Source organism: Ornithodoros turicata, chromosome 1, assembly GCF_037126465.1.
Source record: "Ornithodoros turicata isolate Travis chromosome 1, ASM3712646v1, whole genome shotgun sequence".
Taxonomy (NCBI): domain Eukaryota; kingdom Metazoa; phylum Arthropoda; class Arachnida; order Ixodida; family Argasidae; genus Ornithodoros; species Ornithodoros turicata.
In genome coordinates this window covers 36,850,741-36,877,837 of record NC_088201.1, presented here as the reverse complement: position 1 = coordinate 36,877,837, position 27,097 = coordinate 36,850,741, and the positions used below count along the sequence as shown (strand labels likewise).

The 27,097-nt window shown below is 41.1% G+C and overlaps 2 protein-coding genes across 3 annotated transcripts; both read right to left on the bottom strand.

Annotated features, from left to right (window-relative positions):
• Positions 1 to 17,854, bottom strand: LOC135378017 (phosphatidylinositol-3-phosphatase SAC1-like). 2 transcript variants are annotated; one of them, XM_064610830.1, is made up of 19 exons: positions 17,605 to 17,854; positions 15,440 to 15,537; positions 15,271 to 15,345; positions 14,030 to 14,157; positions 13,779 to 13,928; positions 11,164 to 11,223; positions 11,056 to 11,089; positions 9,514 to 9,701; positions 9,360 to 9,446; positions 9,025 to 9,093; positions 8,228 to 8,307; positions 6,368 to 6,466; positions 5,281 to 5,419; positions 3,514 to 3,583; positions 3,294 to 3,366; positions 3,135 to 3,228; positions 2,788 to 2,889; positions 1,183 to 1,243; positions 1 to 443 (listed from the first exon to the last, which is right to left on the bottom strand). In XM_064610830.1, exons 1-19 carry the CDS (start codon positions 17,646 to 17,648, stop codon positions 301 to 303), a joined length of 1,794 nt encoding a protein of 597 aa, XP_064466900.1. In that variant the 5' UTR covers positions 17,649 to 17,854; the 3' UTR covers positions 1 to 300. The 2 variants fall into 2 exon arrangements, with proteins under 2 accessions (XP_064466900.1, XP_064466901.1); XM_064610831.1 differs by lacking the exon at positions 17,605 to 17,854 and adding an exon at positions 17,479 to 17,563.
• Positions 17,855 to 20,286: 2,432 nt separating this feature from the next.
• Positions 20,287 to 25,815, bottom strand: LOC135378015 (ER membrane protein complex subunit 4-like). The gene is made up of 5 exons (XM_064610829.1): positions 25,713 to 25,815; positions 25,140 to 25,248; positions 24,460 to 24,613; positions 22,894 to 23,051; positions 20,287 to 22,266 (listed from the first exon to the last, which is right to left on the bottom strand). The coding sequence occupies exons 1-5, from the start codon at positions 25,778 to 25,780 to the stop codon at positions 22,228 to 22,230; spliced, it is 528 nt and encodes a 175-aa protein (XP_064466899.1). The 5' UTR covers positions 25,781 to 25,815; the 3' UTR covers positions 20,287 to 22,227.
• Positions 25,816 to 27,097: the final 1,282 nt, after the last annotated feature.

The following is a 27,097-nucleotide window of genomic DNA, read 5'->3' as shown; positions in this document are numbered from 1 at the left end:
TTAGCATATGAAAATGCTTTTATTAATTTACAATTACCTTTCTTCTACAGCCCTACAGCATTGCTGGCAAATCTTGACAGCACAAAATCTGACCATGTAAAAAAATAACAAAATCTTATTTCAATTTTGTACAGTAAAAATAATTATAGAAGATAATTAAGGCAATAATGGAACGTAAATACACAGTACCGGAACACCTGAGGAAAGTAGCAACAATGGTTAACAAATCATGCGAACACCCAAGTGCACAAAAACTTTGATTTCTAAAACAAGAATGTCTCTTTAAGAATGCTTCAGTGCTTAATCTGATTTACGGTTCTGTCGCAAGTCTCGAAGCTTGGGGTAGTCAACAAATTCTGTTCCATAGTGAAGGATGGCAACCAGTGTCAACGCAATCATGAAGAGCCAAAACAGGAAATACATGAAGTTTTCCATGGTGTATGCTGAAATGCAAGGAGAGCATACTTTAGTAAAATAAATAAAAAGTTAATAAGGTTGCAACACTTCGTCTCCAGTCATTGCAGATCAATGTAAAATGCAATTATCTACATCGATGTGAAGCTGCACCCCAAGTTTTACCGCAAACAGGGTAATAGACGCGTAGAATACTGGCACCGCGAACACAAACTCATGCGCCTCTGATGTCACAGCAGGCGTCACCGCCAGAGAGGTCAGGCGCTTATGACTACCAATGGGAATGGCCGGAGCTCTGATGTCAGAGCTTGATGAGTACATGTGTTCAAGGATTCATACCTCGCCAAGTACGATACGTAGATAAATAATTATTTTTCCTCAATACTCTAGTGTGCAATAAAATGTGTGCATGGTGTAGTGAGAACCACATCTATCAAAGTGCCACAACCCCTTTAAGTGAAAAATTATGAAGACTTGCACTTTGCCAACTAGATCACCTGGCACATCAGCAGTGGAATCATAGGACGCATAGTAACGGCTCTAGCCAATACGCTCAGTGCACTCTGTCCCTCGTACTCTATCTACTAAACAGTCTTTCCAAGCCACGAGCACTATACGTGCCCAGATGATGTCCACGCTCTGGAGCCGCTACTTAATGCACCCATAGTATGCACAAATACAAGCATGGCAAAAGGGCACAGCTTCACTGGACAGCAGGCAGGCTGCTATGTTGTTTATTTGAGATGCACTATGCATACTCAAACTTACCCGATGGAATAAGGACACTCATGGAGCAGAATGCAAAGGCCAGTGAAAGGAAGATTGGTAGCTGCAAAAGAAAATGCAGGCTTTAGAAGTATACTTCCGTTCTACTCTAGAAAACCATTTTACGATGAACTTTCCCAGACTACACTCCTTTAATTTGATCTACGCTTTGAGGCTAGCACAATCTTAACCTATGATGTTAATAACGGGCCAATGATGCTAAACATGGCTAAACCCGCTGTCAGCTTCAAGTGGTCCGCAATGCCTCGCTCCACTATTTTAGAAGTTACTTCACGTGGGTTTCTGTAACAATATGCTTAGTCACCAAGAGGTCATATTATTGCATGTCACATTTGGAAAGAGGTTCCAAATACTGTTCTGTAGCAACTTTTGAGCGTGCCATGTAAGTGCTCCGCCCGGCTACGTGCTGTTTACTATAACTTTTTTATTCTTAACCTATATTAATGATCTATCTACAGATATTTCTTCTACAGTTAGGGTATTCGCCAACGATTGTGTCGTCTATTGGAAAATTAACTCAGCATCTGATCAGCTAATTTTGCAAAATGATCTAGAACTAATACACCAATGGTGTGAAACCTGGGAAATGCCACTGAATGTGCTCAAATATAACGTCGTTTCATTCTGTCGCTACCATGCCCTTCGTGGCCCCGTATTTGAGTACTCCACTAGCAACAACCCTCTCAGTGACAGCTACGACCATAAATAATTTCTCAAACACATCCATGCTCATTCTGCCTAAGCACACTACCTCATTCAGTCTGTGTTGTGTTTACCAGTTTATCACCTATATATTTGCTTTGCCTTGCATTTGCTTTGCTTTGCAATGTTCAACCCACTCCCCCACATAATGTCCATGTGGACCTTTGGGGTAGAGAGAAATATAAATAAATATGCAACTGTGACGTTTTGTGATGTCACTCTTACATTCTATGTCAATTTGCCAACATACAAGTACTAGTAGTACAGTAAGCACAGTTTTTTAAGGCATAATTCAGGGCTTTACGTCGCTTGAGAGAACTGTAATCATGAGTGATGCCACAGTGGTCAGGTCTGTGGATTAATTTTGCCCACCTGAGGGTTCTTTAACATTCGCAGAAATCTCGACACACTAAATTAAACGTCCCTCGCGGAAGACGGCGTGTCTGAGCAACTTATACCCTACCACCAAGTTGCCATCGTCAGCAGGCGGACACGCTACCGACTGAGCCACCGAGGCCGGCAAAAAACTTTCAAATGACAAGTAGCCCAAAGCAGTAGGGCTGTGTGAGCCCTTAACATATCTAGAGTTGTGAAGACATTGCATCAACCGTGAACACAGCTTTCTGTCACGCAGTTTGCTGCAGCGAGATTTCGTATGCAAAACATTGCTGCTTTTGTACAAGGAGTCACTAAAAGAGGCACTAATGGCACCAAAATTCCAAAACAACTTGCTTCCAGATGAAACTAAAATTATGGAACTGCATTGCAAGAATTTAGAATTCCACTGAGCTACTAGAAATCTGAAATACTACTGCAAGTAGTGCACATAGAATAAGTGCAAATGCAAATATATACAAGGTCAAAATGTGTGTCGAAATAACTCACCGCGAAGAATTTTATATCTCTATGTACTGCCAGAGGACATGGTACAGACACTCCTTCACTGTCTTGGACCCTATAGTTGCCAAGAAACAGGTCGATAGCATCCTGCAAAAAGACATATAGCGGATGTCAACTCATAAAAAGTCTATGTTATTTGCACAGTTGGGGCCTCGGTAATATGGTTGAAGACGCACAATGTTCATTCTCTTTTTACAGAATTTCATGAAAAACGTTGGTACACATGTTCAAAGGTGACACTCATATGCACTGCCAGAAAAACAAAAATGCAGACAACTGTAGTGCAACCAGCCCATGTGCAAGGAAGGCAATAAGGTTAAACTGCGTCTGACCTGTCGAAAGCCATCCTGGAAGTTGTTTTTCACATAACGCACAGCAGAGTTGTAACCATCTTTCAGAACGCCCATGAAAGTACGCTTGCCTGTTCTAAAATACCAATGAAAGTCAACAAAATTGATGCTGTATGCAAATTACGAAAAGTCAAAGCTTGCCTTGTAAAATCAGTTTTCAGTGCACCTGTGCCGGCATACTGTACACTACACATGTCTCCGTTGTCAGCCCACACTGAAAAGGTAATATGATTTATGTATTTTTAATTGCACGACTCCAAATGACTCATTAGCAAAAGTGACTAAAAATGCACAAACATTGGACAGTTTCTTTTTTTCTGCTCTGGAACTAGTAAATAGCAACACTGAAAAATGTGATTACCATTTTTGTACATTGACTCAAATCCTGGGAAGCTGTCTATATTCTCTCTTGCATGCAAGACTCCTAAACGCTATAAATGAGGAGAATGCATTATTCAGTGGAAATATTATGATGCAATGGCAGTCAGATGATAATACACACAAACAATTCAATTCCAAGAAAATAGTTCTCACAGAATTTGTTCAATACTGCATCATGCAAAAAGTGCTAACCATTTGTTGTTTTTTACTGTGGCACATACAAGTTAGACATAATTATGTAAAACATATTTATAATGAGATGCTACGATTGAGCTACTATAATTGAGAATAAACTAAGCAAAAACCTACATACTACAAACTAAGAAATAAACAACTGTATCAACTTTTCAGCAAATGCACTCTTCTGGACAAAACGACTGAGCTTCTGCTGCTACATCCCTCAACATTTATCCTCTGAAGTGTTTTCTCTTGTTGTTTTCCCTGTTACTGTTGTCCACCTCTTGTTATTTAACACTTGCATCATTTCATGGCCATCCAACTTCTCATCCTTTAACATCTGTTTATAATATATGCATATATGTATAATAAAGAATAAATTTATATACATAAAATACATTTGAGCTAAAATTTGTAATCACGAGAAATTTTGAGTTTCAGTAGCTAACATACCATACCTTACTTCAAGAACTGGTATGCAAAAACTCAATAATTTCAGCATAAGACTAATGACACTGAGCAAAAGCATGGCTTTCATTCACCAAAATCATTTCAACCGGACTCTCTGCTCAGAACTTGTTACAAAAGCCAACACTGTGACTAGGTGCTGTGCATCCCACCAGTAAAAAAACTGCCAACCTAGAATGCACCTTCTGTCTGTAGTGCCAACACTGAGGACAAGAGATAAACTGATGTTCTGAGGCTGGAACAACATAGAAGGGACAGACTGAGGACGTTTGGCTGGAGTTTGTTGAGTGACACTTACCTAATCTCTCTCCTGGTGAGATACAAACGTAAAATTCACAGTAGACATGTACGTCAAGACCTCAATGTGCTTTATGCACTGTTTGTTTCCATTCTGTGGCTTTATCTTTTTCTTCATTAATGCATACACAGAAGAAGGCTAAATGTGATAGGCCAGTTTAGTAAAATACATCCCTCACTTTAAGACGCACAATCTTTGCATAAGGCTCAGAAGTTGTAGTTCCATATCCAAAACAGCACACAGCAAAAGTCCCTAAATAGATTGCATCAGGACACGGTGACATACGTTGAGATTGAGGGGCGACGACAGACGGACATGAAGCAAACAAGGCAAGCTCAGAAAGAATGGCTTGTATGGAACAGGAAGTATGGAGGACAAGCTCTTTTATGTTCAACATATTGCATCACCCGCTGCAGAACTAAAACGCAAAAGCTGAGAACTACTGCTATATATGTAGTTATAAAATAAATATTTTGTACAAGTAACATGTTTATACATATGTAATCTGCTCATATGTTACTGGTGTTGAAAGTCGATTGGGTATATCGAGAAAACCAACGAGCAAAAACACACCAGACATTCGACTGGTGTGATTTTGCTCATCGGTTTTCTCAATGTGTTTCACCTAACTAGCCCAACTTTCTACGCTAAGTATACTAGGTAGTATTTCTGGTCAAACCTGAACTTTTGTCTGACAGCGAGTCATGATGTTTGCAGGCATTCAATTATAACCAACCAATTAACCAACCAATTCAATTATAACCAACATATAGCAAGTACTGTACCAGCAAAAAAATATTTTACCTGAAGTTGTTCCTGCAAACTACGTTTAGCAAGCAAGAATTGCACAACATTTGTCCTGTCCAAACAATCAATGCAGTTTGTCCGAAAGACACCATCCTGCAAACATGGAACAGAGCCATCCTGTAGCCTCATGAAGTACCTAAAAAAATAAGAAACGCAATGTTCTTCTTACACTATTCACACGCTAGTCAAGCCCTGTTTATCTAAACAAGAGTCCCGAACAGTTCAGTTAAGTCGGTCAGGACCAACACTGCAGAACAACAGCAGTTAAACTAAGTACCAATTGGCATCACAATACTCAGTTGTTCAACTTTCAACTAAACTTTAGTTAATGGTCATACCTTAATGAGCACTGGTGAAAAAGCTTTCGCTATACCTGAGGTACGGTTCCCCCCACCCTACAAGGTCACTTGGACATCAGAGATTCGCAGGACTTTCTTTCTCCGCAACAAATTCTTCAGCCAGGAAAAGAAGGGTATGCCAGAAATGTACATGACTGTCCCCACTTGCAGTATGTGGACACACGTGTGTAGGCTGTAGCTGGGTCTGACGACTCAGTTGTGCCATACAACGACAAACAGCCTCCATTTTGCCACAACGAGATGCCGTTATTTCTAGAGCATTTTTTGTCAATATTACTGCACTGCTGATGCACCATGTCGTATGGCGATGATTTCCCCCCCCCCAAAAAAAACAACAACAAAAAAACACTAGGGATGATGTGATGACATTTTTACAACTTCAGTGTTTTTCTGGGCCTAAAAGTCATTTCATCAATATTTACTGCTTTTATGTGCCTTAGATACTGGTTTCTAGCACATTGCTGGCTTAATAATTCCTGAGATAGAAAAACCATCCAGTGAGACATCCAGCACATATAGTCACCCTTTTCGCAACTCCTATGAGGATGACAGGATGCTAAGTATTCTTATTGTACTTCTGATGTTTTGGGAAATGTAATGCGAAATGTACGGTGTCACAGACGCTCTGTTAGAATCCCATAAGTGAATTTCAGATTGATGAGGAATGACTCTGGATGATTGGTTATAAAACATTTGAAACTCATCAAACGTATAGAGAAACCTACCCCAAGTTATCTTGAACTGGGATTATACGATCCATTAGTATGGACAGTCGGTCCCAACGCATCTTCCTACACTCACGATGAAAATCGAAAGGCTCGTACCTGTTAAAAAGGGAAAACGTGTCAGAAAAGTACACTGCACAGCATTTACTCATGACAGCACTTATGCAACAGTGCATTAAAGAGGCAGTGCAAGACCCTAAAAACAAAACCAGTTTGTCACAGTGGTGGAATGTTTGCTTAGTACATAATGTTTCTATGCAAGAAATATGAATGTAGCACATCTGCAATACGTGCAGCAGATGTTTAGATGTCCATGTGCATGAAGCACACTTTCCATTTATTGTACAGCTCACATCACATGTCATGATTGTATATGTCATTATGAGACAAAGTATACAGACTACAGCGGAAGGTTCAAGCACACCGTCTGCTTGAACAGGGTGTCTACCAAATTGCGGCCTTCAAATCCCTGACTTTTCCAGATGTTCACTGACTATTTCGAGCGAATTCCCTGATCAAAACAAAAGGGAACTTGGTGCCTGCTGCTACGTTTTGATACGGATCCCTCATAAAACATATCATTTATTGAGTATTAGTGCGGCTGCCCTACTTTCCTGCCTGTGAGCACGTCGTACTGGCAAACTGCTACTCGCTGCAATGTTGCTGCGTCATGGCCGCTCAACCACTGATCCACAGTTGCGATTTGCTACGCATCGTCACGGTGCTTGTCTGCAATTTCCCCTGACTCCAGCTGCTTTTTAGCAAATTCCCTGGCATTAAAATTCCCTGACGATTCCCTGTTTTCCAGGTTGGTAGACACCCTGTTGAACCATAGGACACTCATAATATGACTAGTATGATTATGATTTCTACGGCTTGAATATCGCATAACCTGTGTTCCAGGATGAACATTTCAAGATTAATGTTGTCATAGTGGCATATTTTTGGTAAAGCTAGACTTGACTGGGGATTGCAAATGAATTCACTGATCCCTTACAATGTGTGAGCACCAGACAGAAGATATGCATTTTTGCTTGAGTACACCATACTTCGGAATTCCAAGCAGCTCAACCTTCTATTTAAAGGGACTATCGCATCCAGATAATACGATAATGTTCAGCAGGGTTTCACGGTCCACTTGGCCAAGTTTCTCTTCCGAAAACAGCTTACTTAATAAATAAACGAGTTTTAAATATTCGCACTCCGTCAGCAGCTAAGGCAGAATGACGTAAGCCAGGCCCACGAATGGGAGCGCAGCGCAGGAGATTGTCCCCGAGGTCGTCCGCTTCGCGTTCGCACCGCAATATACTAAGTGAAAAGACCTCGGTTTAATACGCCGGCTTTCGCTTACCAGTGTGAGTGCCGAGTGACGTGACCATGTTCCGTGGAACACGGTGCTCTGGGCTGTACAAACACGTGCGGCGCTAACCAGAAACAGCATACCACAAGCCGATCTCAGACTTCTCTGCGACGTACAGACGCTATCACCTCTCTGCCGCTCTCTGATTAGCCTTGTCTGCGCCAAAGGGCGCTCACTGCTTCGCCTTGTCCAAGTGACGTTTACACAGAGGGAATTCCGGAATGCTCTCAACACCCGTCGTCTGCTGTTGCCATGTGTTACATCAAATTGCACAGAAACAACTCCACTAATTCACGTCGGATTGTCAGCGTCATTATCGGTGATCAACGAGGAGTAAAATGGCACTGTAGTTTCGGAATCGACTGCGATGGATGCAACAGTCCCTTTAAGCAGAATCGCACTGGTAACTACATAGAGCAGACCAGCATGCTAATTCAATGGCTCATCTAGCTATAAACACACAAATAGATAAATAGTAAATAAAATAGAAGACTTCTCACTTGACATTGTTATTACTTGTCACAGTCACAACTTCCTGCAAAGCTTTACCCAAAGCATTTTCTGGTCCCTTCTGGTCAATCTAAAGAGGTAATTATTGAATCAAAGCACTGAATTGTATGTACACTGCAGTAGAATTTTGAATAAAAAATAATCCAAAACATATGCTGCATACAATGATGATGTTTTACAAAGTGACAGACCCCTTTCAATTACCTAATGACCCTAATCTGTTCCATGTTAAGAGCTGATAGTAGCAGCTAATGTGCATGATGCCAAATGTGTACCACCCATTAAGCTCATATTTTTCACTAGCGCTGCAAAAATTATATGGCCCAAAACATAAAAAAATGTGTACATATGTATACTACTCACTCAAGTATTCAATTTTACTATGAAAATCAACACAGCCATGTTTGATGTAAGGTTTGAGGCGTTACAGTCACAAAAATGCAGGAAAACACATACAGGGAACATCTTATAAGCAATAACGATGGGCAGCAATGGGCACTCTCTGAAGTCTGCAAAGTCAGAAAGCTCAAAGGTAGCAATACAGAAAAAATATATGTGAGTGACATACAATAATAAGACTTTACTTATAAGATAAATTTACTTTCTAAATTTATTTCCCAATGTTGGGATAATTTATATATTTGAAAACATCAGTTCTGCCATCTGGACTGTGTCCCACAAACATGTCATAATTAACAGTACACCTCATGCATTACATTTGTAAAATGCAAAGACAACAGTGAAAGAAGCAACCACACAGAAAAAATAATGAATATGCAGTTCTCACCAGACTGATCAAAACCACCTTGCCATAGCTGTATAACTGGGTATCAATATGCTTTCGAAACCCTTCAAGCTGAAATGAAATATCACATTTCATATTTTAATATGACAAAAGAAATACAGACATGACTTGACAAAAAGCTGATGACCACAAGCGATTTTGCAGGTGTGCAAATCCAAACTTTACACAAAATCAGGCACCAGAAACAGAGTATTTATGAAAATACACGGTTGAAATAGAAACTTATATCCTGTACTATAAACACCTTAATTAGAGCAATATAAAACTATTTCAAACTTCAAACACACTATGAAGATGTTCATGATGTTTATACTCACGTGGTCATGACCACCCGTGAGGGTCGGGGGAGGCTTGTACCTCAAATCTGGTAATTGCGACCAGAACAATGGAATAGAACCTCGTGTCTGGACAAGAAAACAAGAGAATGAAATAGATGTAAAGTGTGCGGGGATGTATTTCCTTCCCCCTTACCTGCACAAATGAGCTACATGATCCCTTGTACTCCACTATCTGCTCAGTTTCGACGAAGTTGGCTGCATGCCCTTCGTCATCGACGCCACGCATAAACATCCGTGTGCCAGCTCGATAGCAACTCCGGCGAGAAACCAACGCAAACGTGAATGTATTTCCTTTGAGGGTGCACGGTGTGATGTAGACAACTGTCACATCATCAAGGTCAATAGTGATGAGCCATGAAATATCTGTTGCATATAAGACATTCTGGTCGTCTTGTAACTTAATAAAGCAACAATGCTAAATGCATGAAACTCATAACAGCAACCGTGTGCCAGTCTGCTGGCACACACACGCATACGCACAAAGTGCAGTATGTTTGTGTTCGTCACCATATTTGCTAGCAGTGGAATTGAAGGAAATGCGGCAATGCGGGTTTGAATCCCCACACCAGCTGTGCTGTCTGGGGTTTTCCCTGGGTTTTCCGGCAGATTTTCCAGACTAATGCCCACACAGTTCCCCCTGAAGTCGGCCCAGGGTGCATACTAACCCTCCTGTCTCCCACTCCTTCCTGCTATCCTCTCTCCATCTGTCAACGTCTGTATGCCACTCATAGCCACAGTTGCTTCGTGGCACTAACACGAAATTAGGGTGAAAAAGAAAGAAAGAAAAGAAGCAAAAGTGTGAGGTGGGGAGGATATTTCAAACAGACACTTTTTGATGCAACAGTGCAAGGCAATACTACAGTGGAGACTGCATAATGGTAATCTACCAAACCAAAGTTATAGAGGCAAGAGTGTCTTGTTGCTCTCAAATTCATATCAACTGAATGTGTCACTGTGCGCTCAATCTCCTCAAAATGGCTCATATCTGCAGATGTGTATTTCACCTATGCTGTACACTTGAACAACGCAAGTTCTCACACCCCCTACCCCACATATTTTATCTTGGAAAAACAAACAATTTTGGGTTAGTACCTGGGAACTAAAAGAATTAACTCCTTAAATGCTCCAAAATTATCTGAAATAAAAACCCTGCAATGTTACCAGTACAGTCAGATATAGTGGCACTACCAACTATACCACACTTATAGTGTAGTACTATCGCATTACCAGTAGCAGCAGAACTGGAGACTACAACAAGAGTGGGATAGGGCAATTCTACCGGATAATTTTACTATAAAATGTGCCGAGAATCATGATTAGTAAAAAACTAAAATATCTGAAATGTGCAGCAAGATTTAGAAATCTCTATTGTATTGTTGTTACATGTTTGTACAACCTGAGTGCCATGAACGACACTGGAAATGTTACTTGAACATAACAAACATTCTTCAAATTATTAACATATGTCACAGTTGTCACTACAGTAGCACACTTGCAGTCATTGTATACTATAAAATTTAATGCAAAAACCTGTACTTCTATATTTCATTTTGCCTTTCAGTATGAATTCAACCTTGTCCCCAACCATTCAAAGCCCACACTTGCTACTGCTACTCCATCCTATAAGGCCATGGTAGGATGTGAATGTCAATGTATTATGACCTCCTAAGGATACATCCATGTATGATTGGCACGCAAAACTTCCGAAGCTGAAATACAAAACAAACACTCAGATCGAAATACAAAGTTAGTTGGTTTGCACTCATGACTTCTAGGAACCCACCTCTGGCTGATTGATGAAGTCACTAACAAGGTGGTGGTTCCACACAAACCGCTGATCTGCCTAAGATGGGAGCACAAGATTAAAGCAGTGTCGAGTGGTGAAAACGAAGTTAACATGCAAATATGAGTTCCTCAACTCAACCGTTCTTCCCTATGCATGCACAGCAGACTCTGTACATATTTTCAATATGTTTAGAGCACATTATGATACGAGTATATTACAAGCAAATACAGTTAAATACATTTTCATGGCTATGCGAAAATTGCGTCCACTTGGCTGGCAAACTTGTCTTAAACTGCCTACTGAGTATATGGAGAGCATTTTTGTTAGGTATTGATACTGCTACCTTACCATGAAATCAAAATTTGAAATTTACAAGAACATCCAGAATACGTCCAGCACACTAGGAAATAACGGTATATACAGTCAACAGTATTTATGAATGACAAAAATTTCTCGGAATTCATTCATAAGTTTAGGAATTCAAAAAATCAAGGTTTTTAATGAATGAGAGGCATTGCACTGAAAACAGAGCCTTAGGGAACTAGCTAAAAACCACACCTCTGTTGCCCTCGATCATCGCAGAAACATGGTGCGACACCTCTGGTTGGGGTTATTCCATTGAAGAATCGAGGTCAAAAACACTCAGGTATTCGGAATTCGTTCCCCAAAAACACATTCATCGTGCATCAAGGGTCAAGAAATCAAGGATTCATAAAATGAGGGAGAAATACAATGTAGATGTAGCATCCCAGGAGATGCTATTTATAAAATAAAATTCGTAAATCGAGGGTTCATAAGTTGAGGGTTGACTGTACTAGGCTTGTTCTAATACATAGTGAATTCGCAGTTTGTAGCAGAGAAAAAGCAAATACCATATTCCTTTGAATTACCAAGCATGTAAGAATAAAGAAGCTAGCATGCCACAAAAAACGTTACAGCAGGCTTCCAATATGCACTAGACAAAGACCACATTCTAGAACCCTGAAGTTCCTCGAATGATATGGCATGCTGAGAAATGTGGGGGAATGCAGTAATAAATATTGGTAAACAATTGTACCTCTGTATGAAATAAGGGGACAAGTTGAAAAATCCCAAACCGAGAAAAGGGGCCTGATCTGATGGTACGTCCCATTGACACACATGCATTTCCCGTTTCTTACCCACCTGTAGCGGCCCAATAAATTGCAATACAGCCCTAACTTTTCTTTGGCAGGTACATACTGGTATGCAGATGTCATTGCAGCAAAAATAGTACAAAGGGGATAAGTCGACTTATCCCCTTATTGCATACAGAGGTTCAATTATGAATCATATACATATTTTGACTACCATCAAGAAAAAAAAAAAAAACGGTAGTTGTAAACTTGTGCAATGCTGTATAGTTAGTAGCAGAGAGTCCAATGGACCCGAACCGAAACCCGTTATTAACCGCTATTTTTGGCCAAGCCGGAACTGAACCGAACCGGTCAATGACATCTATGAGCTGAACCGGAACTGAACCCCTAGAAAAATACCGGTAACCGGTTCAAATAACGGTTCATACGGAACTAAGGGCAAAACTTTGCATGTTGTACATGAACATCAAAACTACTTTTTTTCGTCTCTTTTTTCCTTTTATTAGCCTTCCTCTTGCTTGCCAAAAAAGTTGTGCCCTACAGGAATGCTCTGGATTTCTGGAGTCGTGAAATAACAACAACAAAGACAGTAACTTGAAACTGCTATGACTGCTAATGTCTAAGGCATACACATGAATATATATAAGGATTAGGGATCAACGACAGTTTTGGGTAGCATTCATGAAGTGACATATATTATAATAATATACTAATAAGCCTCAGCTATGCAGGGTATCCACCCAGAACTGATCGCTGACACATAGCGTGTGTGAGCAACATAAGCCCCTTACAAAGTAAAAGGCCAGTCACCCTCATGCTGGTCAGGATGAAAAGAACATACCAAGCTGGGTTTCTTTCTGCATTTGAAGCAAAAGAGGTAAAAACAACCATTTTGACATCATATTTCAGAATGGTCAATGGGTCAAAAACGGGTCGCATTCTCAGTTTGCACTTGCTCTTGCCCGTGCTCTGTCTTTGTTCCATAGACACTTCACTCTAACGGCAACATGGTGGGTTAGTTAACCACCGAAACATGAGCTACGTGCTGGGGCAGCCAACCCAAACTAGTAATTCATGGTTATGCTCCTGTCGTAACGACTACTATGTTGTCTTTCACATCGCGCAAAATCTTTCAAAATCTTCAATGACCGTTGACATCTTCCTGTACACTTCAAGCACTGTACCACACAAATGGAAGTGTGCTGCCTGTTGCACTTCATTCCCACCCATGGCCCCTGAACTGATTTGTGAACCGAACTGTTTGGAAAAAACTGGTTCGAACTATTATAGTTGCCTTCCAGAGCTGAACCGGAACTGAACCCTTATCGTCGTACCTAAACCTGAACCGAACCGATAAACGTTTCGGTTCGACTCTCTGGTTTGTAGATGTGATGTGATGAAATTGTTGATTCATTGTTGTGCTACCCACAGCATAAGCACAGCATTGCACATACATTTTCAGGAACCACTTGAACATTAATACTACTTATTCCTCACCCTTTCCATGAGGCCCATTTGAAGAAAATCTGGGGTTGTGTTCTGAAGCCTCTGGAGTGTGTGACTGATGTCGTATGTGGTTGAGTAGTAGAAGTTTGGAGTGCTGAGGACTAGTTGGACCATTGCAATATACTGCTTGTTATATTGGTTCTAATACGGAAAGACACATGCATAGTATTAGCATTCTAACATACACAAATGCTGTGTATAATTGCTCGATTGCACCCTCAGTGTTCAGCTTCATAAGCTACCTGTTCATCCGTAAGATGAAGTGAGTTCCTTGTGTAGGAATATGCTTCTGTTGCTTTTATGCGCCATATTGTCTGTCCATTAAGCTGTCCGACTTCTCGTCGTTCTGTGATCACAATCAAATAGGGGCCTGGAAACACAATGGTCATACATATCTAATGTGTATCACGTCAGTCACCTCTCAAGCTACGGTTATTTTGGCAAAAAGCAGATTTGTTTGATGACGTCATCAAGCCAACACCAGCTAGCCTGCCTACTCCTGTTATATTCAGCAGATTTATGCCTTATCCTCACTGCTTAAAATGTGGCTACATTTTGTCATGTGTAACTCAGTCTAATTTACTAACTCACTGATTTGAAATTTACTGATGCAAGGATAGCAAAGTTGCTCTTATTTAGTTTCTTTTCTCAGTATCTTGCATGCAGCTGTTGGGTGCTTATCAAATTCAATCAACATAAAAAATGTGTTACAGCGTTCTGAAGCTATGGTTCTAAGGAGACACCACGAAAGTTTTGCTTGAAAGTGTTTGGTTAGTTCTGGTCGTTTATCGTGTAAATATGTGGCCACTCCGTTCTGTAACTTCCTCTCTGAACATAAATAAAATAAAATAAATAAATAAATAAATAAAGAAGTCTGTTCTCTTTGAGAATGTCTGAAAGAATGTTTATTTTTCTTCCCCTTTTCCTTCCTTATGCGCTCTTCTTCTTCGATCTTTATATGTGTGAATATAGTACATGCTAAACTAAACAGAGAGTCATTCCATGTTAGGTCATGAATACATGCATGCAGTAAAATCTCAGAGCTCACATGATTAGCATTTCCCCCACTACTGAGCAGCAAAGTATATAATATTTACACCTGCATACTCTCTGCTTCTAAAGTGCCCCTTTCTGTCTGACATGCCTGGTGAAATGGTGAGAGCCTGATGAGATTACAATATTTCAACCGGGCTCTACAAACAACAGCATTTCCCAATGTAATTGTAATACCATGGTACCTAAGTACTTTGGCTGACTGAACTGCATTTCAGAACTTTCATCTTGAGGTAGGCACGTTTCATCACAGTGGAATGCGGGTGAATGAGAAATACTTTAGGTACATTTGCAACCTAACACATACTTTCTCGACTACTTTTCTCAGGTGCCATTTACGACTTTGAAAGCACCGGCCTGAACAAAATAACACTGCAACGTGTATTGAGCCTTAAAACACAAACAGACACAGCATGAGCAACATAGGTACCTGATAAAAGGTGGATGACTCCGACTACTCCATAAATGACTCGGCTCACAGTGTTTGGAGGAATGTCTGGTTTTGCTGTGGTAAGTGGGAGAGGAATACAATCGAACAAAAACATGTGCAAGTTCCTGAAACAGGCTTGAGGCAAAAACTGAAGTTTGGTAATGCTCACTCAGAAGGCCGATTTCCTTGGATACTCTGTCTATTACCAATGTTTCGCTGGGTGGCCCATTTGCTGGCTCAATGACATATTTTTCTGGTGTGGCATATCTGGGAAAGATAATTATAATTCATGGCTCTATGTTGCGAGACAACTCATCTGGGAAAGAAGCATACACGGATAGGTTTTGTCACAAGGAACAATAAAGGTAGAAAGGCCAATGTGAACACTTTAAATGAGTTACAAAGATGCCACGAAAGTAGGTCCCACTGAAAAAATGTTTCACAGATGCGGTATCCATACAAGATATTCGTTAATTCACAAGCTTTGTACTCTTCAGAGTATAATATCTGATATCTTTTTTCTGGATGCTGATTTTTTTTAGAAACAACTAACTATAAACAATGTGCAACAAATATATCTGACATTATTATACATAATGGCAAATATTCACTGACTGTCTAGTGAGGTAACAGGATAGCAGCTGCAAAATGGGCTACCATCCCATTCTGAAGACGTTGTAGCAGCAAGTAATGAGAGCCACTGCTGAGGGCAATATAGTTGGTTACTGCTGTTATCACAGAGTGATAGACACCTGGTACATACATGTATTTTTGACTTAACTGCAGGATAAGAAATTACATTTCAGCGCCTACTTGTTTTGTGGAACAAAATCTCCAGCTGAGGCAAAAGTTTATTATTACATTTTGTATTCTGGTTTTGAAGGCTTGTTTCGAGGTATATACAGTGGAATCTCACTAAACGGAAATTGCTTAAACGGAGTTACTGCTTTAACGGAACAAGAGCTGCGAGGCGGTTTGGATTCATATTTGTGCAGTGCAAAAATGTTCCTGTTAAACAGAACGAACATTTTTACACCACTGGGTAAACGGAACTGACTGAACATTTCAAAGCAACATCGTTACGCGCATAGCAGCTTGAGCTCTCCGCTTCCAGTACCGCCATGATTACGATTAGTATGTTAACAGTAGTAAATGCCATTTCCAACAGCATCGCAGAAGTGCGCACATCACGCTCTTGATCTTCAAAGCAAGATCGAAGTTATCAACAATTTTGAGTGTGGTTGCTACACAACAACAGCACCGCTGCCGAAAAGTATGCTAACAAGAACACTTTGTGAAAAGGACAAGCTGCATGATGCCTTTAGTGCTTCAAGATTTGGACCACAAAGAAAAAGACTTGGACTCAGGGACAACGAAAAGCTTGAAAAAAAAAAAAAAGCTTGCTACTGTGGATAAAGTGTGCCCAAAGTCAGAATATCCCAATGAATGGGCCAATTGTTCGCGTGAATGTGGAACATCTCAATGAGGACTAGAATAAAGTTGAAAACTGTGTGTGTATTCCTTGTCTTTGATGCAGTAATGTGCATAAAGACTGCTTACAGCTTCTGCACTCCTGGAAATTACACCATTTAATATCTCACACACAACTCAGTAAATGCGGATATAAATCCTGGTAGGAACCTGGTAAATCCTGATAAACGGAACAGATTTTCCAGGTTCCTTGAGGTTCCCTTTAAAGAGCGTGTGTTTGATGACCAGTAACTGACACTGACTGATAAAAACTACGATGATAGAAAAAAGGTCTACCAGTCAAATGATGCCAAATTAGATAGTGCCAACATCATATCGCAGAACATATCACAGCATTTACTTAACTAGGAGGAAGTACAGCTTATCCTATGTGATTTGCAAGCAACAGGGAAGGAACAAGGAAACGTTGCTAAGGTTGGTCATAAGAAGCCTAGACACCTCTGGTTTGAGAAAAGAATCATCGTGATGAATAAAACTAAAGCATCTCTGGATCTGATTAGAGAATGTAAGGGGCGCAGCCAACATCGCTGATACTTTCATACCTTGGAGCTTATGTGTACAGGTATACGCGGAAAATATAACACTGTACACTGTCTATTCCGTAGAATCCTATAAGCTCAGCAAAAAATATCGAGACAGGTTAAATTAAAACAAGCAAACACTAAAAGAAATATCAGACGAATTTTAATTTGGTTCTCCGACGAGAAATGCTCTTACATGTGAAATTTCATGTCGTCAATATGCTTGCTGAACTGTATGCTATTTGTATGCTGTATGCTGTACACAAATAATGTAGATGCATATTCCAAGCGATATTTTGCGAAATAAAATAAAAAATCTTACAATGTAAAGCTATCATGAGCAGCAGCTGCCGTGGACGTCGCCATTATACCGCACAGGGTTACTAGCGTAAACAGCAATAAACGCTAATGCTAGAGCACGGTGGCAACAAGCAGAAGTACGAGTTCGAGCTAGGCCTCCATGTATTACACTCAGAGACATCTAAGGAAGACACTAGAGCTATGGTAATGGTCCTTCTAGCCCGCCATACCAGCCATACTAGAGCGAAAAGGATGCGAGGAGGGTGGACCGAAAAATAAAAGCAACATTGGAAATTGTCCAGTGTTACCAGCAGAGCAAGTGACTTCAAGCTATAGCCATACAGATAACATATAAAAAAATAATTTAGGTATTTTCCCAGCAACCCCCAAGACACCTGCAAAAGAGGCCTAAAAGCCAGCCTGTGCCAGAGTCACCCCTCCCCTCCCCCATTCATAATTCCTACCCCCCCCCCCCGAGATGCGCTGCGCTTTTACTCCTTGTGACGTGAGCCACCTTGAGCCACCTAACAAATTCTAACAAACTGCGAAATTTATGCTTACACCACCAGTTACTTAGCAGGTCCATCTTCTCGACTGCTCTTTTATCCACTTTGGCATAAAACTGGAACTTCCCACACTGTCATGTTCCCTTGTGCTGATTTCATACCCCCACATTTTAACATTACATAATCCACATGTTCCTTAAATGTACCACATGATCCTATCACTTGCATCTGAGTTACTCAGCACCTATCTTCAGATCTATCTTCTTGCTTTCTTTGTTCCAACTTACTCCTCAGTCTCTGGTCCTCTTACATAATTTTGTGTCCACATTATGTACATATGCAGTCATGTCTCGCTTATACGGAAAACTTATTATCCAAACTACATTGCTTGGAATGAACCTGCGACCATTGGATTTTGTCTCTGTTATCCGGAATTCGTTATCCGTGTTCGGACAGCAAGTACGGGGAACCAGTCTTCCAGGACTTAAGTCATTCTGATTCGCTTATCCATAAAAGTGTCAACGTTCTCTGTCCCTGGCATGTACTGTGTTCGCATTATTGCGGAAAAGGGTCACATCTTACCGGGACATTTTGTACTGTTTGACTCCCCCTTTCCTCAGAGGTCACTCCCTTTTGGTGTGTGCGGGCACATGGTAGAGATGATAGACAATAAGCGGAAGAGGTGCCCTGTATCCACCGGGCGCAAGAAATCCACGTGTGAACGTCTATATCCAGGCTGTCCGAAAGCATCGCCGAATAGAGACACGACTGCAACTTGATCGACACTTCACTCGTATACATTTTTTGTCCACTGCCCTTTAGTGTGCAGCAGGGCTGATCTTACTCCTCACCTCTTGCCCACAAAAAGAAGACTACCACATAAAACTCTAATGCTCATTGCATTTGTTCCCATGTGCCCCCAGTGCAAACTCCTCTCTGGCACATCTCCATGAAAGACAGATTGCCTGGGCTTGTACACATTACACCATTCCCGATAGTCAAACCTGAATTCATGGGGTGTAAACACTGATTACCTTTCCTTATTGTTCACAACAATGGAGTTTACAAAAGAAAAATTCAAATGACTCTTGAGGGAACTGTGCAATCGATTGTGAAGTTTGGGGTGAATCACATAGCATTTATTTGAAACACAATGGAAAAGTGTCATGAAATTGATGCTTACCCTGCTGTGACGGTCAAGGTAACTGGGGCAAAGTTTAACTTTTGCAGGCCGTGCATGGTTCACTATTTCTATACGTATCACTGGCTGTGCAGCCATGTAGAGATTGCTCTGTCTGTGAGTATAGTAAATTTACTCAACCCCTTGTTCTGTGCCATGCATCTAGCACTGAAGCATTGCAGACAGCACTGGTGAAAAATATTAGCCAGACAGATAAAACGAAATATGAGTACAAAACAGTGTCAGATCCAAAGTTTGGGAAGGGCACTGAAGGAAAAAAAACGTCAAGTGTAGGAATGAGGAAAAAGTAAGGAGCCTTTTGTTTCAAGGTACATTACGAAAGTAAGACAATTTTGGAAACGTCAGTCTTCATGCCAAGCTCCCAGGGCCATCTGCTGCATTCATATGTAGGGCCTTGTGTTCTAGGGTTAAACCCCAAAATACCCTCGAAAAACTAAATCGGCAAAATGCCAATTTAGCTACCAATACCGGCACTGCAGAACGCTAAGCACTGTGTATTCAGCACAGCTGTTCCCCGTCTCGTGCTCATCTACAATGCGAGAAGTAGTACTCTTTTCTTATTCAGAAATTCATTTCTTCTCTTATTCATTTTTTATTTTCCACCTGACTTTACCTGTTCTACAGCTTCTGAGATAAAAACCCGATGCTTGCCCCAGGTTTTCAAAAATCATAAAACCCTAAAGCACAAGGCCCTATTCATATATGATCCAACTGGTATAGACATGTGCATGATCGCTGTACAACAGTGATAAGAATGTGCCACATTTTTATGCCATAAAAGTACTACGTACTTATGTTCATTATGCAACGCTGGCAATATCCTGGAATGAGTTGTAGTATGCTGTCCCACACAGAATATTTTCAAACACAGCATTATACATTAATATTTGTGCTTAGATTTTTTTTTCACAAGCTGGAGCTCGAGCTCTGAATTTCAGCATACATGATTAATCCAAAATTCCTTTAGGCAGAACAACGTTTTTGTTTGCTGTCTTCATAACATTGCACAAGAGGTTTATTCAATCATAATGTACATAGTGCATTACATTTTGCACCCAAAATATGAGTCCTGCTTGTGTTGTCTCCACTTAGAGATAAAATAATTATAATATATTGGATTATTCACTTACAGATAATCCAATCAATGTTTAGTTCACTGACATTAGTGCTAGTAAGCAGCACCAAATTCATGTTCATCTAATGGCAGAAGGAACCCAGAAAAAATATAAACAAATGCAGCGAATACAGGGTGTTTTTTTTTTAGCCTTCACAGAATTTTTGTGAAGAAGCTGTGAGAGCAACATAGATGTTTTTGCAGTTGAGTTCTATGGCCACGCAGACATCCTCTGGAAGAGAGTATGTAACTACTATGAGATGACTAATTACGTGAAATTCATTCATTAACTCTCTAATTAGGGCAATTTTGGGCAAAAGCGAGATAGCAGGTTGAGAGACTATCCTTGTTGAGTGCCAGTCCATGTTTAAAAAACCCTGATTTAAATTTACGATGATATTAAATGATTAAAATTTAAGATTAAAAATATCCATCCCCAAATTTTGATATGCAAATGAACTGAAACCGAAAAAAGCGCGCCTGAGGAGCGCGCCACCCTCACCTATGCAGGCTTATCTGGGCCGGAAAGCGGCATCCACTTGAATCATCTCCATCGCTCCAAATCACGTGGCCCTCCGACATGAAATGAGTGCAGTACTCCCCGCATTCCCAGTCGCCGCAGTTTTGATTTTGGTTTATTTGCATATCAATTCAGGGATAGATATCGTAACACAGGTGTGTGATTCCAGATTTGTTAAACGTGAAATGGCTTGCAACTAGGGTGGTCTCTCAATCTGCCATCTCACCTTTTCCTCAAATCGACTAATTAAGTTAATTAACGAATTTTAAGTAATTAGTCATCTTGTAGTTGCACACTTTTCTCGAGAGGATGTCCACCTGGCTGTAGAACTCAACTGCAAAAGGATATCTATGCTGCTCTTATGGCCTTTCTTTATAAAAATTCTGCAAAGGCTAAAAAAACACACACACATCGTGTATATATTTTGGGTATCACATTGATGTTTCGATAGATGCACCCAACAATTTTGACAGTAAGCATATGTTTCCATTTGTCTACTCAGCAAAGTAAATTAGCTCTATGCCACAGAAATGTGAAATAAATATGATACAGCTCTTCGAATAAGAGAGATATAGTGTATATGCACATATTAGTTCGTGTATGCAAAGAAACTAATTGGGAGATGTGAATGTGCATTGACTTTGATTATTGAAAGGCAGCTAGCTACATTGAAAGATCCGGATGTGGCGACACAACTTGATAGAAAAGAAGCTGGTGACTCAGGTCCAAAAATTATTTTTTGACTACAACAGAACACCTACAATGTGAAAGTGTGACAGGCAGCAAGCAACTACTTAGGTGGAGAAGAAACTACTTAGGAGAGAACAAGACTGACAACTGTGACAAAGATGACACACATAAACATGAGAGCAAGTGTTTTCAATGTGTAAATTCCAGATGTTTTAAGCCCTATGTTTACTGCACTGAAAGTGTACCAAGTGATGCTGATGTGTGACAGATGCCATTTCTCGAGAAAGAAGCATATTTTACTTTTCTTGTCAATGCAGCACGTACAGGGTTCATGACCCAGAAGTGTCCAGATTGTTTCATATTAGATGCATGTACTGGAAGCACCAGCTTTGCTGAGCAGATCATTCAACTGTTTCACTACAAGGCCAATAAATGAAAGAACAAAAACCTAGTAGCAATGCACACCTGCTAAGTGGTAGACTGGAGCAGGACCTAAAGTTGTGTGTCACAAGTACAATCCACAACATTGTTAATACAGAAATGAAGCTAGAGTATGTAGGTTCCATGCCATACTTTATGACTCAGGAAATAGCACCTGTGACCGCTTTTTGACATCACGTCAAGATGATGCCACCACCAGAATACTCGATCCTCTGTAAAGGATAAAAGGTTTTAAGAATCCTTCCTCTTTGAAGGTATGTCCACTAGTACCTACACCTAATTTACAGCATGAAAGAAAGCAGCCTGCAGTGACGGATCCAAGGGGGCGATCGCCCCCCCCCCGCACCAAGAAGTCAGATTATACACTGGATTTTCCTCTCCCCCCCCACTACACGCTCAAACAAAGACACTGCCCCCTCCCCAAACTGAGGGTCTGGATCCGCCCCTGGCAGCTTGTTACACTTTACTTTACCTTTTTGAGACATGTCAATCAACTCAAGAGGCTCATTCATTCCAAAATATTTATTTACAGGCAAGCATCACAGGGCAGAAAATATGCATTTGCATTAGTTTCTTCAGCCATTACTCAATCAACATCGTTTGTGATGACGAGACCAAACCAAACGCGAATATCGCCAGCCAAATGATTACAACAGGTGTTGGGTCCTGCTGGCACCTGAAGCGACCCAGGCCCCGAGGGAACCTTCCCCGGCTGCTCCCCCCCATCTCGCTGGCCCTGTTTAAGTACCTTGTACAAGCCTGGTCTAATTTTACCAGACTGATTTGAAAAGCCAGAACCCTTCTTGCAGCATGGAACACTTCAAATTTAGCACACCTACCTGAAGTGGTTCAACAAAATCTAGCCAGTCAGATGTATGTGTCGGCAGCAATCCCATTGAAGAACACTTGTACAATGCTAAGGCAAGGCATGCCAGGTTTCCAAACAGGTACACTATCTTCTGAAGAATTGCTTGACCTCCTTCAATCATCTTGAAAGCTATAAAATGCACACAAGTAGGCATACATGAGCATGCATGAATTTTAAAGGAATTGCCTTATCATATTAACCAATTTGAGGGTGCAACCAGAGTCAGTTCTTTGATTCACCAAGCCTATGCAGCCATCATACATATGCGGGCTAAAAGTCAGTTATGTTTGCCTTGCTGATTACACCTAACCAAGTTATGTATTTCAAACATCTGATGTGTTAGACTATGCTAATTTGAAATAGGCAGTATGCCCCCTCCTCAGCAGTATGTATGACATGCACTCTGCAACGCGCGTCATTCAGAGTTGGTGGTTTTCACTGGCTGGCAATGGGCCAGACTTTGGTGCAGAATCTTGTGAAAAACACCTGAAAGGCTACGATCAACCACATGAAACAATAGTTAAATGCCATTCCACAAAGCTCAAGCAGATATAGCCTTATGAGAATTCCCATGGGTTACACGACTGCCCCTACAAAGCTACTAAATGGTTGTCCAGACATCACTCCAGCACTTCAGGTGCAATAACATGTTACTGGAAGAAATTTAGACATGTAAGCTTGAAAAACCAGAGTAAAAGTAAGAGGTTGAAACTTGCCTGAAAAGCCTGTAATAAAATGAGAAAAGATATGCATAGTTCAGTGCTGGCTACCACCCAAACATTTTTATCCCTGCTTTTCCGTTATACTTGCCATAAAATACGAACCACGAATGAATGAAGGTGGAGTTAGCATGTACAATGTATGTTGTGTACCAGAAGCATTTCTTTTGCAATATTAAGTAAAAAAAATGCATCTGTGACAGTGTCCACGAAAGCAAATTTTTCTTAAATAAAACAACTGGTCTCTTTTTATTGCTATTTGAAAATGTAGAGTCCTAGCTAGAGTGTTTTCAGCATCAAGCAATAAGGCTGGAGAAGGTTGTCATTTGAAGAAACAACATGTATTTGTCCATTTAGCTGGCATGCCTATTCAGTCATGTGCATACCTTGGCAAAACTCACTCATGCTTAATGTGGTGAATGCGCTGAGCATAAGTGAGCAAATAAAAAGATGAGCAGGGAATGAGTGGGCATGAGTGAGTAGAAGTCACACATGCAGACCTCTGGCAATGTGCCCCACTACTTTCTGTGCACCATAGAAACTAAGTAGCAAAATATTTAGGTCAGAGCAGTGATCTTCATAAGCCTCACATTTTTGTGTGAGGTAAGCAATGAAGTAGGAAATGGAAATAAACATTATAATATCACATAAAATAAACAAACAAAAAGGAATGACTGAATCATGCCAGGGAGAAAAATGGAACAAATTCTTTAAACAGTGAGTATCTCTTTTGGGCATAAAATTATTTGACATTAAAAGCTGTACCACCCTCCCCTCCATAGATACATTTTTGTTATGCACAATACTATTGGACTTACTGGACTGGATGGTTACAAGAGCTTTGACAGGCCGCAGAAACAGCATGCCCACCATCATGATGGGAAACATGGAGATAGAGTTGCCAGCCATGTACATAATAAAGAGGTTCATTGGAACCTGTTTCCACGGTGCCAGTGCAACGTCCCAAGATTTCTGGAAAGCAGAAAAAGTTATTTTGCAATAGCAACTTTGATGTCTACATGAACATTTCATAACACCAGCTAACTAGGAGGACTGCCATCTGTGTGTTTCTCATCACTTTGAGCACTGAATATTTGTCGTGTCCTGCTACATCACAAAATTATCTGTGTTCCCAACTTACTGTTCTGAAAAAAAAAAAAATATATATATATATAAATAAATACAAGCACTAAAAAGCCCTATTGGGAAGCGCTGCATACAGTGATTTTGCAGCCAAGGCTAGAGCATGTTGGAGTGTGAAGGCAAATGGGGCTGCTTGTTCACCATCCTCTTGAGAAGGAAAAAGCAAGCTCCTCTAGCATTAACAGTTGTGTTCTGGCCTGGAGTTCAAGAATATGCCATCAGTCTGTCTCTTATCGTAGGAAGGACACTGCAGAAACCTTGCAGGGTTGCAGCTCACATTGTAACCCACACACAGGATGAAGTTCTCTACTGTGCAACAGCACAGAGAAGTGTGCTATTGGTCCGGAATGCATACCTTGACAATTAAATTCGCTTCTGTCTCACGGCTAGCTTCATTGTGTCCTGGCCCTAATGAAGAACTGTAACCTGGGGGAGATGCCAGTTCTGTGCCACGCTCAATTCTCCTGAATCAGAAGAGAAAAAAGCTTATTTTCAGTGCCTTCTCACCGTTCAAGCATTCTGTAATGCTTTATGTCAAATACATTACTTGCCAAAATAGGCTGCGAATGCAACGATAAGTATCAGTTAACTATACTGCGCGAACAACGATACTTGCAATGTGCGGTAATGCTGCAACGTCATGCAGTTTTTTTCTGCGGTACATTGCAACATGCACGGTTGCGTACCTGAGTAAATATTTCATCATAGCAATATGGGTTAACTTAACGTGGTCATAAGTGGTATTACAGCCAAAAAATCAACCAACCATTTGTAGGCAACATATTCCTGCAGTACGAGGAGAAACAGAGGAAACCCACACGTGTGCGTTTTCTGTGTTTCTCCTCACATCCAAGGAGTATGTTACCTACAAGACCGCTACACCAGCTTGCTTGCTTCTTACTCCCGTGTAAAAGCAACCATTGCGTACCTCGGGGAGAAAGCAAACGACCATTTATGTCGCTTTACTGGAGCCCTACCACCTAAACTCATCGCCATTTTGGAAACAGACTCCCAATGTAGCCAGATGTGGATTCCGCTTGTTGGTCAATGCCAGCCCTCTTTCGCACCACCAAGAGAGTGCGACGGCAATTGTTATTTAGCGGGGGGTGATTAATCGTAATTGTCAAAAGTTCACATAAAATCGACAGTAAAAATTTGTTATGTAAAAAGTAATGAATCTTGATGTGACAATACGATAAAACGGCGAATATGAAACCGAAACCACAATCACTCTTGCCCGCAGAGCCTGGAGGAAATAGAAAGCAGGAAAGGAAAAGGGCATTAGCAAGAAACGCGTTGAGCAAGTGAGGAATGAACACATTTTTAGTTGTGGTAGCGTTGAGCTATTTGCTGTCGGTTTGGCGGCACGCTGCTCGAGAGGGGATCGTGCGTCCTAGGCCTACTTCATAGGAAAGGTCTGACGAAGAACCACGGAAAACACACACACACAGTAAGCCGGTGCCGGGGTTTGATCGCGTGCAACATAGCCTCCCAGTGTCGGCGTGCAAGGCGGTTATCTTAACTGGTCAAGATCATGGCTTTGGTCAAGATCATCTGTACCACGCGACCTATGAAGGCCTTTGGGAGATACGGGAACGGAATGAAACCAAGTGGGAGTAAGCGAGTTGTGAAATTTCCTTGTGTTCGGGACGATTAAGACACGAGAAGAAACACACGGACGGTTTGAGCCATGGGCGTACCGAGAGGGGAGCAAGAGGGGCCGTGCCCCCCCGCGGAAATGACCACTACGGAGATGCCTAGAAGTTCGTCAATTTCCTGGCCTCGCTACCGTGCTTCCACCATGAGTGGGCAATTACAGCAGCCCGTGCTGCTTGTGAACGAAAATAGTGGTATGACTATCGCTATCTGGGCCAGCAGATCGTGAATGGTTGATTTCCGTTTCCCGTAATATCCTGGATCGCCCTATCAGTATGGTGGGCTAGAAATACGGGTGTGCCAACCGGCAAGTTTTTCAGCTACCCAAAAATGAAGGATGCTCCAGGGACGCTGAAATCCGCGATAGGGCCGCGCTCTGGCGGATTTTCCTAAGTCACGTCATGTCCCACTACAGTTTGCCCAAGAGCGCTGGTGTGCGAATGTCAGTGCTTGGGATGCGATACGGACAAACAAGGACACGAGTCACTCGTTATCAGTTGTTTTGTTGCAGGTATCACCGCGGCTGGCCTTCACTGCTTTTTTATTTGTTTGCTTTTGAACTGAGGCAGCCCGACGAAACAAGAAACTCTATATAGCAATCTATTTTATCAAGCATTAACACAGTACCATATGACGACAGTGGCATGTCTTGCGACT